Here is a 12,364-nt window from a genome sequence, read left to right on the forward strand (position 1 = left end):
CAGTGGATGAAAGCAGTAGCATCAAATGCACTGAACTGCTTTAAAGTTACTTTGACACTTTGTGAAGTGAAGAAAAAGATGAAGATTAATTATGAAGCACAGGTGAAACTCATACATGATATCACAGCAGGGATGCATGCAGGGAAATGAAAATATTGGCAGGGATCACAACTCAAACATTTGATTTGATGATATGTTATTTTCAGTAGAATCAGCTGTAATATTGCCCTAACCCTAACCCTAACAATCTAAACACAGAAATAGCAAATAAATCAGAATAAATCAGACAAATGAGAGAATCCAGAGATCCATAGAGAATGTATTCTGTTCTGATTCCTGCAGCAAATCTGCTCTCACATCCTGGAGGTAAAATCCATTCTTCTGACCAGAGACCTGCTCACTTCAGATACAGAACGACAGCCTAGGCGCACACACACACACACACACACACACACACACACACACACACACATCACATAAGCACATTAATGTCCTTGAGACTTAATCTAACTCTGACATCACATTAAAAGTCTGTGTAAAATAAGAATAAATAAGTGTTCTGAGTTTGACCTACCACAGAAAAGTGTGTTGTTAACCACCCTGACAAATTTGAATGATTAAAAAAATCGCCAAATATATGAAATTAGGCTTCAAAGATGTGTAAAAATCAGCCTCTTTCTCTGCTACCAAACGCTGTGGGAGTTCGCTGAAACCCCGCCCCCTACCAAGTGTCACCTGTCAATCAAAGTCACCACCTCTACCAGAAACATGGATGCTTCTGCTGCTAACCCTGATGCTAGCTCGGCGGCTAACTCAGCTAACTGGCTAACTGTAGACTGTAGTAGTAGTAGTGTGTGCTGAATGTATTTCTACCTCTACAGCAGCAGGGGCGGGTTTATGCTAATCAGACCCCCCCCCCCCCCCCACTAAATCCTGAACACAGAAATGTTGAAACACAGTTTGTGAAGCCTAGCTCTACAATTCAAATCTAAATGGTTGAAATGCTTTTACACCTTTTTTAGAAATATATTTATGACCTATTTAATGTGTTTAGAAGAAAATGTCTGAATTCACTTCTTACACAATCTTTAACCTCACATGTGGAGACTTTTGACTTTTTTTTTTTTTTTTTTTTTAGCTATTTCCATGATGTTGACAAATTTCAGAGTTAAGATCAGTTAATTGGGGACAGCTTGTCCAAGTGAGGACAAAAGCCAAGACTGATTATTTGAGTCAGTGGTTAAGGTTAAGGTTAGACATAGAGAAATGAATGTAAAACTATATAATGTCCCCAAAAGTGACAATGATCTGATATATTACCTGCCAGGGCCATAGCCAGTCGCAGCTCATCTTTTAGAAGTTCCAGAACCTCAGTAACTCCCTGTGCCCCCTGGACACACACACACACACACACACACACACACACACACAGTAGACACACAGCACACAACATGTTTGTTAAGTTGTATATGAGAAAAGCATGTATATGTATAAATGTGTGTATGTTAGTGTAGGTATGTGTGTACATATGTGTATTTATTGTATATTAGTACTTATATGTTTAATTAGGAATATTTGGGGAATACCTATTTCTAAATTATGTGGATGCACTTAAAGAGTATGGTTTTTAAAGAGAGAACCTTTTCTATGTGTAAAGTACCTTGAGATGACTTTTGTTGTGATTTGGCGCTATATAAATAAAGATTGATTGATTGATTGACTTTAATATTTAATGAGTTGGTGCAAGTGTGGGTGTAAATGTGCGTATATGTGTGTGTATATGAGTATGCACAAATTGTTTTATATGAGTGTGTAGAAGTAGAGGTGCCCATACAAAGTTTAAGGATATGAACTATAACTCTTGCTATGGTGCTGCTTCACCTGACAGGCGAGGCCCCACAGTACCGGTCGGCCAATGAACACAGCCTTTGCTCCCAGAGCTAATGCCTTCAGGACGTCTGTCCCTCGCCTCACTCCTCCATCCATGTAGACATCACAGCGACCCTGCACTGCCCCCACCACCTCCTCCAACACATCCAGCTACACACACACACACACACACACACACACACACACACACACACACACACACACACACACACAAATACACACACCTATACCATTAAACACATTAAAAACAACTAAACCAAGAATTTAGTATTGTGTGTGTATCAAAACCTGATATATCTTATGCCTCTGTACTACAGAGATCCACTGTTGTCCAAAACCATTTAAAAATGCTGAAAATAGTCCCCAACACAAAATAGAACTCTATACTTTATCTGTACTGAAGTCAAAGGTATTCATCTTATGATCTATTCATGTGATTTTTGGAATAAGAAAAATAAAGAAATAACAATTTAATTTGTTTTTCACTGTGTTTCAATAAAGTTTCTCACACACACACATACACACACACACATACAGACCGTGGCAGGAACTCCATCCAGCTGTCGAGCTCCGTGATTGGATACCAAGATGCCATCAACACCGTAATTCAAAGCCTGGACGGCATCCTGACCTGAACACACACACACACACACACACACACACACACACACACACACACACACACACACACACACACACACACACACACAGTCAGGGAAATATTATAGGGAATTCTAATTTAAATTCTAATAAAAAAAGTTTGTATTAATAATTGAGAATAATTGTAAGTGAGACCCTAGAAATCTATAATAACACATACCTTTTCTTTTATCAGGCATTTCATTTTTTCCATTAAATATCTGATTTTTACACCATTAAGAACATGTTCATTAAACTGAGCATAATTGATTTTTTGAGAATCACATTAAAATCTGTTATCAGTGTTATCTAACTATCATGGGACACTGTTAAAAGGTTTATGCATTGTAAATATGTGTGTGTGTGTGTGTGTGTGTGTGTGTGTGTGTGTGTGTGTGTGTGTGTGTTTGTTTGTACCATTTAGTACTCCTTTCACAATGACAGGTAGGTGTGTGTGTTTCTTTAGCCAGGTGATGTCATCCCAGCAGATGGTGGGGTCTATTGCATTTGCAACATAAACAGCCAGACCACTGTCATTACCATAGTTCCCCTCAGAGAAACCCAGAAAGGCTGATGAGAAGTTAGACATACTGGATGGACACACAAACACACACACACACACACACACACACACACACACACACACACACACACACACACACACACACACACTTGTTACAGTGGGATGCCTCCATACACTCTGTGGTCTACATGCTGGTTATATTTGGTTCCTACCTCAGGTGTGAGGGCAGTTTAAAGCGGTTGCGCATGTCATCCCATCTCCTACCCAGGTATGGTGTATCCACGGTAACAAAGATAGCTTTATAACCTGCCTCCTCTGCTCGGCGGACCAATGACAGAGTAAGCTCTCTGTCTTTATAGATGTAGAGCTGCATCCACATGACACCCCTATCACCAGGTGAGGTTGTCATTGCTGACATCACTTCCTCTATAGTGGAGGTAGCCCAGGAGCTCAGCATCATCCCTGTCCCCATTGCTTGGCATGCTAGGTAGAAACATATCGTTGATGGTTATTGACTCTAGTTGTGCTTGTTGGAACAGGCCTCACACTGATACATTTCATTTTTATCAGGTACCATACAACAAAAACATGTTTTTTCATCGTCATGTCAACCCTTCAAATATATGTATGCAAATATGTCTGTAACTGATAGTATAACAAAACATTACAGACTGAGCCTTTAAAAAGAATGGTTAATACATGTATCATGTGTATCATATCCATAAACCATGATTACAGTCTGAACACACATTTAACAGATATTACAATCAATATAAATGTGTTTTTTATTCTTAAGTCAGTGAATATAAATAAAGGAAGTGACAATTCTAACTTTTGTCTTTCAACCAAGATATTACCTGTAGCAGTTTGTGTGTGTGTGTGTGTGTGTGTGTGTGTGTGTGTGTGTGTGTATAGGCTACCTCTTGCAGTAGCTGTCTCTCCATCAGGGTGAGCCATCCTCTGCATTGCTGTAGCTGCCACACAGATGGGCATGCTGAGATTCTGTCCCAGCACAGAGACACTCAGATCCACAGTGGACACGTTCCTCAGAACCCGAGGCATAAAACACCACCTGTAGAGATGAGGGGAACCAAGAAACTGAGTCCAATCTCAATCACTGTCACCAAACAGCTGATACAGTCAAAATAGCGACATCTGCTGAGCAGCTGTTGATGTTGCACTTGTGTTTGGCTGGATTAAACCTGAGGCTGAGATTAGACAGTTGGTAAGAATATAAGTAGTTTTACTGCTTTTTAACTCTTACATATTGTTCTATTCTCATAATTAGTCTCTACACCAATTCACATTCATATATTCCCCATCAGTCATTAATAAATGTTTCATTAATCTTTCATGAAGTTGTCAGAGAGCAGAGTGTATTATATTGATCTATGGAGAAAAAAAAGACATTCAATCACTATTTTATGGTCCAGGGAAACATTTTATAGAATATGATGAATACAGTAACATGTTTGAATGCTGGTTTTTATTGATTTTTAAAATTAAACACAGGTCAAATTTGTACATTTGCATTTACAAAAATGTGTATCAGCTGCACAAAAATATGTGGGTCACATTTAGGGAGAAGTCCAGCTAAACGAAATGTAAAATTGGGTCAAATTGGACCCTGAACAGTATGTAAGGGTTAAATCTTCCATTAAAAAAAAAAGAAAGTCAAACAGCGACAGAATGAAAAGATGACACCAGAAGAACCATTGAGTACATGGTCTGGGATGTATTCTTGTAGAAGAAGGGATTTAAAATACTATTCAGTGTGCCTTTAAAAAGGATAAAAACGATTTGACTTTTCTTTTTTAGGACGTTTTGGGATGTCCAGAATTCAGTATCAGTGAGGTAAGCAGGTAAATGAGTTGAGAGACATAGAGCTGTGTGTCATCCACATAACACTGATAAATAATGTCATGGTTCAGTAAACACCCAAACATTGTTCATTTCTCACAGAACTTCAGTACAAAGTCAATAGTAAACAGAACACAGTTACTGCACATGCTCAGTGGAGTCTGCCTTACACAGAACTACTCTGGAGACTGAAAGTGTGATCGCTGTTTGAAGTCTTTGGTTATAATGTATATTATCAGCACACACTAACTAACTAATCAGTTCATTGTTGGTTTGGTTCTGCAAAGATTTATTAACAATAAGAAAAATATAGAAAATCACCAGACTTATCCTTTAACTGTCATCACATGAGATAATATGATTTGGATCAATGCACTAACATTGATAATATGTTTGCTGAACCAGTGGAAACGTGATTAAACATACTCATTACACACACACACACACACACACACACACACACACACACACACACACACACACAGCTGTTTGACAGGAGGTGACACCAGGTTCCAATCAAGAGGCTCAGATAAGCATTATGAGCTTTATTAGATGTTTAATCAATCATTTCATATCACTGTGTGCTGTTTTCATGTAAAATCTGATTATGATGGATGTTGTTTTGGATTATTAAAAAAAAGATACTAAAAACATTTATGAAGAAGAAAAGTCACAGCAGCCATTTACAAAGAAATCTGCAGGATCTGACAGACCTGTGTCAGAATGAATGTGTTTCCATATACAGACATGCAGATTCATGTCCCTACATATAGCATATGATATATACCATATATGTATATATCATATGCTATATCATCAATGTTACCTGCTTTATATTGTTTGATGTGTGTTATATGTGCCTTGTAAGGTGTCCTTGAATGCTTTGAAAGGCACCTTTAAATAAAATGTATTATTATTATTATTATAATTATATATCTCCACCTATACTCACATCAATGTAAACACACACAATCAGTATCTATACATAGTGCTGAGTAGGGAATAATAATAGAAGGTCCTAAAGTGCCAAAGTTAGCCCTCTTTCAATATAAATCTTATTAGAAGATAAACATCAAAACAATTTTTATAAAACACATTTACCATGAAAAACATCCTTAAATAAGAATACACATAAATGTAGGAAAGTACTTAAAGTTTCACACATATTGAAGTATGAACAGAGTAATGCATGAGTGTGTGTGTGTGTGTGTTGTACCTCTTGAAGGCAGCAACATTGTCAGCCAGTGTGTTTTGCTCATCAGCTCCTGAGCGGTAGTAGTCATATACAGCTTTAGGAAGAACTCTCTTGGCCTCCTTCTCAAAGTCTGACACACACACACGGAGCTCCGACATGGCTGTCCACTAAAAAACTGCAGAATAGAGAGGCAGCTGGGTTCAGTCTGTTACTGGACACACAGTGAGAGAGGTTGAGCTGTGATCAGCAGAGCTCCTGTAATCATTAACCTGTGGGAGGCCTCATCACGTCTGTGCCTCTTCTTAATAATCCAAACCTCACAGAAGTTTCTACTCCTCTCTGTTCAGTTTACACAAGATAACCATGTGACCCACACATACTAGAACAAACCCAGGTGATTGGGAGCATGACAGTTACAACTTCACCTTAATATCCTGTGAGTGTGTATGTGTGTTCAAACTGTTACCAGAGTTAGGGTTATGAGACAGCGCTGGCTGCCAGTGAACTTTGAATCCTCACATTAAAGTATGTTGTTGATTTATTTATTCAAGACAACAGAAAACTATACACAGTGGAATCACTCCAACTGTAATGAAGGAGACAATGTTAGAGTCAAATGTATCTTAAACCATCAGTCAGGTGTTCATATGAACAGTAAAGAGTTTGTCCTCTCTGTAATCATTCCTCCTGTTCATACTGAATATTAAAAGATCTCCTTCAAATGTGCTTTCAATGGAAGTGATGGAGGACTAAATCCACAGTGTGTCCACACACTCATTTCAAAGTAGATGATCAGCTTCTATGAGTCTTCATCAGTGTGAGTTATTCATATCAAGTGATATCTGACACATTTAAAGTCTTTTTAGCATCAAATTCCCTCTTAGTGTTTCCTGTTTCTCTGTGGTGGAAGTATAGTAACAAAAAGACTTTGACACTAAAAACACTGTAACGTTGAAACATAGAAGATGAAGATTTGATTCATTTGGACTCTGAAGCTTCATATTAGCTTCACATCTACTTTTAAATCCATGTTTACACAGAAGGAGGACTGTGGATTTAGTCCTCCATCACTTCCATTGTAAGAGTATTATGAAGAGATCTTCTAATGGTCAGTATGAACAGGAGGAATCATTACAGTAAGAAAAACAGCTTTAATCATCATTTGGACTCCTGACTGTTGGTTTAAGACAGACTTGAAAAAATGAAGTACTTTATTAATCCCTTGGAGGGGAAATGGAATAAAGACTCCAGTGTGTATCTGTAGGTATGCATGTTGGTACCATTATTACGTACTTTATTACATACAGTAATCTATTCTACTAAACTACACTAACTGTATCTATTCGATTCTATTTTGGTTACACTAATTGACCATTTGTGTAGTTCCCAACCTGGAGGTCAGGTCCAAAAGGTCCTTAGATAAATATGAGGGAGTCACATGATGATAAAAGACACAGTAGATTTTTACTTGTGAAATACACCTCTAAAATCTCAAATGGAACTCTCTAACATACATGGAACCTTGATTCCCAAACTTTATCTCTGAGGTCTCTTCTGAAAGTTGAAGGTTTTAAATCCAGCCGTCCCTGATGAGAGTTCAGTAATAACACTGGCCAACTAGTAAGAAAAGGAGTACTTGTTGAACTTTATTGAAATGACACCATCAATGACAGGATGCCATTACTGCACATTTATGGCTGTATGTGATTGTATCATTGTCAAATAAAACACAACACTTTTCAGTTCTATATTTATTTGGCATCCAACAAAATCCAATAAAAGCTTTAAGAAAACATTTTTCACCATCACCAAAAAACACTTCCCACTAAAAATGTAAAACTAGGTCAAGAATAATAAAATGCAAGCATTAGGGTTGGGGAGTGAATACATATGAAGGAAGCAACAGCTTCTAACAGGAAAGTCAAAAAAGGCAGAAATCTACTGGTACAGTTCCATCTAAAGAAAGACTGAAGATCTTTACAAAGCACAACACAGACTGAAGATACACACTGAAGAAAAAGGGTCAGACGCAGGTTCTCCCTCGTCTCAATGACTTCACCTTTATGTGTCCGTTCTGAGCTAATGATGAACCATCCAACACAATGTCTCATGAAAGGATGTTTCAGCTTGATCCACAAAAGCACTATGAACCTTCCTGAGAAAACAACTCCACTTAATCTTTTATTCTGTGAAATCTGACAACACTTCAGACATGTGTCAAGTCTTTACTGTTTATCAAAGTACAGTGTGATTTTTGTTTTCCCCTTTAATTTCTTTTCATTTCAGGCTTCAGGTTAGAATCCTGTTGAACCTTCGCTCTCATCATTCCTGCCCAACTGTGTCACCCACTGGCCAATCAATATCACAACGCCATTGAGGAAAAGATTAGAGAAAACAAATGTGGGCCCCATCCATCTGAGCGTTGAGCCCTGATGAAGTCCTGCCACAGCGTATCAGCTGTGTGCTTCAGAGGGAAACTGCTCTGGCTGCTTCATCCCGCCCTCAGATGGAGTTTGATTGGCTCAACAGGACGCAGTGATGTTTATGGGTACAACTTGATAGTGGGCTATGCAGGTGAGGGGGGAAGGTTTCTCCAAAGTTGAGGGTGAGCAGGCGTGTGCCCTCCTTCCCCCCACCCCCATCCGGGGCAGCTTTGCCCGGTCAAACACCAGAAAGGAAGATGGGGCCGCAGGCCCACTAAGCGTTGTGTTAGCCCGATCACCGATGGTTGGGGAGTGTGGTTGCAGCGGTGCTACGAGGTCGCTGCCTCAGTTTGGGATCCCAGGAGTTTGGGAGGGCGGGCTAAGCATCCGCTTCCCATTTCCTCCCCCCAGTGTGGCCCGCTGCTGCTGTTCCGACACCCCAGACCCGCTGGACTCTGGTGGATCTCCAAGCCTTCACTGGACCAAAGACATGAAGCTGTGTAGCGTTCACACCCAGGCAGTCCAGCCCTCATACAGCTGGGCCAGGTTGTCCATGTTGGTGGCCTCCTTGATGACAAAGTCCACCTGCAATGACATCACAGGAAAACCTGCAGCTCATTTCCTGCTCACTACCACTGACATGAAATCTCTCTCTCTCTCTCTCTCTCTCATAAAACAGTGCTGCAGATTTTAAACCTCTGCTTTTCTCAGATGTTACATTTCAGACAGTTTGCTGCAGTGATGGTCTGTCAGCAGTGACAGGTGCAGTGGTTGTTTGTTTATATTTTCATGACCTTCTTCCATATATTTGTACCTTGAAACAGGAACATATTACTTCTCCTGCACAAAACCTTTCTGTGGCCCTAAAAGAAGTAAATAAGGAGAAACACTATTTGGCTGTTAAAAGCACCTAAAAAGACCCCCCCCCCCCCCCCCCCTTAACCTGCTACACTTTATGTAACTGGCTTCCTCAAATGAGTCATCACAGTAAAAATTCACATCTTACACTATGTTTACTGCCTGACTGAAGAAGTCCATCAAACATATAGAACCTGCTGACTGGTGATCAGTTTAGAGCAGCATGTCGTGTGCATGCTGAGTGTTACCTGCTCTGTTACGCTCATCCTCCTGTTGGGATCGATGTCTCTGCCCTCCAGCTTGGCTTTCACTCTCTTCCACACACTGACAGCATACGAGTTCCTCTCCTGGACAGCTGAAACACAGCACACACACACACGCATGTTAGATCTCTTTCCTTAGGTGTATGTGTGTGTAACAAGGTGCTGCTGTGTAGTGTGTGAGCAGGTACCTCGTCCTGTTTTGGGGTCTCGTACAGCCCTCTTGGGGCTGGGGTTGAGGCCTTTGCTGTTCATCAGCAGTGTGCTGGGAGGGGTGTCTGTGGGGGTCCCCAGGTTACGTGGCAGAGCCTTGCGTGCATTCTGGGACATGGAGTCTGGCTGAGTCTTCACCCCACTGCATCTAACAGCTGGAGTCACACCACATTCAGCATGATAGAAAACAAAGCAGTTATATTAGTGTTAGATGAAATACACACAACTTTAAGCACCTTTAGTGTTCCACCTGAAGAACCATGTAGAGCAGACATGCAGACTATAGAACATGTGTCTAAAAGTTGTAGGACAGGTTGTGTGTTGTGCATCAGGAAGCAGTTCTCAAGGACATTTTTGAAAACTTGGAGCCGTGTTCTATTCCTCCTCTGGATGTCTCAAGGGATTTTAGGGGATTATTAAAATATCAATAGAGAAGTGTCAAACCACTCCTGCAACATAAACCATTTCTCCATTTTTCTTATTTTTTTGGATGTTCTAAGCTACAGAGTCAGCACAGGGGTCAGGGGTTAAAATGTGTCTATTCCTGGAAGACATACCTGCTGCAAAGCTGGTCTGTGCTGCAGAAACAGGACTGGCACACTCACTGTCTCTGTCTGTCACCAGAGGGGACGCAAAGCCCACCAGGCCATTATACACACTGCAATGACACACACACATGGAGGATTAATACATATTTTAAACAGGGACATTGAGAGTATAACTGTGTGTGTGTGTGTGTGTGTGTGTGTGTGACAGAATGTGTGTACCTCTGGCTCTGGGAGTGCAGCTCCTTCAGGGTAGCAGGGATCTCCTCCAGCAGTTCAAGCTGCTCCTGGTTGCGGTGTTGCCCGCTGGCCTGGACCACTGTGAATAACACCAGCTGGATGTTATCCTGCCACGCTTTGTACTCCAACAGGAAGTGACGCACGCTGCCCTCGTATGCCACCTCTTCACCATCTGCCAACGCTGCCTCCTCATCCTGTACACAGCGCACACACAGAAACACTTTACTGCAACAGCACAAACACAGAGATGTGAGCACTGTAGCCTGACACAGTGTTAAAGACTGTGTAAAGTGAATTCAGACATTTTCTTCTAAACACATTAAATAGGTCATAAATGTATTTCTAAAAAAGGTGTAAAAAGCATTTCAACCATTTAGATTTGAATTGTGGAGCTAGGCTTCACAAACTGTGTTTCAACATTTCTGTGATCAGGATTTAGTGGGCGGGTCTGAAAATCACCGCTGCGTTAGCATAAACCCGCCCCTGCTGAAGGTATAAATACATTCAGCGCACACTACTACTACTACAGTCTACAGTTAGCCAGTTAGCTGAATTAGCTGCAGAGTGAACCGCTGAGTTAGCCGCCGAGCTAGAAGCTGAGTTAGCAGCAGAAAGCTCTCAGACAAATACACAGCTCCTGGATCGCATCGAGGATTTAGAAAACCGTTCTCGCAGATCTAATTTGAGAATAGTGAATGTTCCTGAAGACAGTGAAGGGGGCGAGGATCCTGTAGTGTTTATGTCAAACATGCTGATGGAGATCATGGGCAGTGGGGTTTTTGACTCTGCTCCAGCTTTGGAAAGGTCGCATAGAGTGGGCAAAAAACCTGAACACACTCGACAATCTCCGCGACCGTTTGTGGTATGCTTCCAAAGATTCCAGGAAAAGAAGCGTGTACTGAGATGGGCTAGACAACATGAGTCAGTCTGTCCAGGAGACGTGCGGAGTTCAGTGATATCAAGCAAGCACTTTACAAGAAGGGAATAAAATTCCAATTACTTTATCCAGCCTGTCTGCGAGTCTCTTTTGGAGGGAATACGCTTAAATTCGACACACCAGAGGAAGCAAAGGCGTTCTACAATCGACAGGTGATGGGTCAAGAGTCGGCTAACCCGACGGATTGCTTCAAACTTGTTAGGAACAGGCGACTACTTGGCTGACAGCTGGCGGCTAGTTCATCGCCGTTAACGGTAAGCCTACCGGACTGAACTGTGCTTGAGGAAAGTTGTTGTCGTCACCAACTGATAACGGCAACATAAAAAGACTAACATGAACATTTTGAGGTAAATCTGTGTTGTTCCCAGCCTACTATGTGCATTTACTCTCAAACCCTGAATTGACTTTGTTTGGGGTCATTCTCATCTGTGATTCTTGTGTTGGTGGTGATGGCTAGCTGGCTATGATGGCTAAGAGCTAACTGTAATGCTGTTGATAATGTTAGCTAACTGTTACTGTTTAATGTTGCACCTATCGTTGCTTAAGCTCATTGTCGGAATAGTCCGTCTTGTTGTGGCGACTGTTAGACGGCGATATTGTTTATTTTTTAAAAAAACAACTTAAAGTTTAACTTTTAGAAGGCCAAAGGCTCTCTGTTACGGTTTAGTTAAGACAACTCCGGAAGATTCACGACTTAGAGGGGGGCCAGCGGTCTGCCTATGTTCAAGAGGCAGACATTGGAGATTTGTTTGTTATGTTCAATGTTGGGATGGGTTTAACT

At 40.9% G+C, this 12,364-nt stretch overlaps 2 protein-coding genes across 2 annotated transcripts in view; both read right to left on the bottom strand.

Moving 5' to 3' along the window:
* Positions 1–299: 299 nt before the first annotated feature.
* On the bottom strand, positions 300–6,398 carry hao1 (hydroxyacid oxidase (glycolate oxidase) 1). Its single transcript, XM_053338571.1, has 8 exons — positions 6,129–6,398; positions 3,973–4,124; positions 3,265–3,535; positions 2,947–3,119; positions 2,430–2,521; positions 1,882–2,040; positions 1,321–1,390; positions 300–421 (listed from the first exon to the last, which is right to left on the bottom strand). Exons 1-8 carry the CDS (start codon positions 6,263–6,265, stop codon positions 354–356), a joined length of 1,122 nt encoding a protein of 373 aa, XP_053194546.1. The 5' UTR covers positions 6,266–6,398; the 3' UTR covers positions 300–353.
* A 1,422-nt stretch (positions 6,399–7,820) lies between these two features.
* smg1 (SMG1 nonsense mediated mRNA decay associated PI3K related kinase) overlaps positions 7,821–12,364 on the bottom strand; it is a 55,562-nt gene continuing 51,018 nt past the window's right edge. Inside the window, exons 60-64 of the mRNA XM_053337957.1 lie at positions 10,629–10,840; positions 10,419–10,519; positions 9,840–10,016; positions 9,637–9,743; positions 7,821–9,115 (exon numbers count right to left, since the gene is read on the bottom strand). Coding sequence (XP_053193932.1) covers positions 9,038–9,115; positions 9,637–9,743; positions 9,840–10,016; positions 10,419–10,519; positions 10,629–10,840 — 675 coding nt within the window. The 3' untranslated portion in view covers positions 7,821–9,037. The remainder of the gene's footprint in view (positions 9,116–9,636; positions 9,744–9,839; positions 10,017–10,418; positions 10,520–10,628; positions 10,841–12,364) is intronic.

This window comes from Scomber japonicus, chromosome 18 (genome assembly GCF_027409825.1).
Source record: "Scomber japonicus isolate fScoJap1 chromosome 18, fScoJap1.pri, whole genome shotgun sequence".
Lineage (NCBI taxonomy): Eukaryota > Metazoa > Chordata > Actinopteri > Scombriformes > Scombridae > Scomber > Scomber japonicus.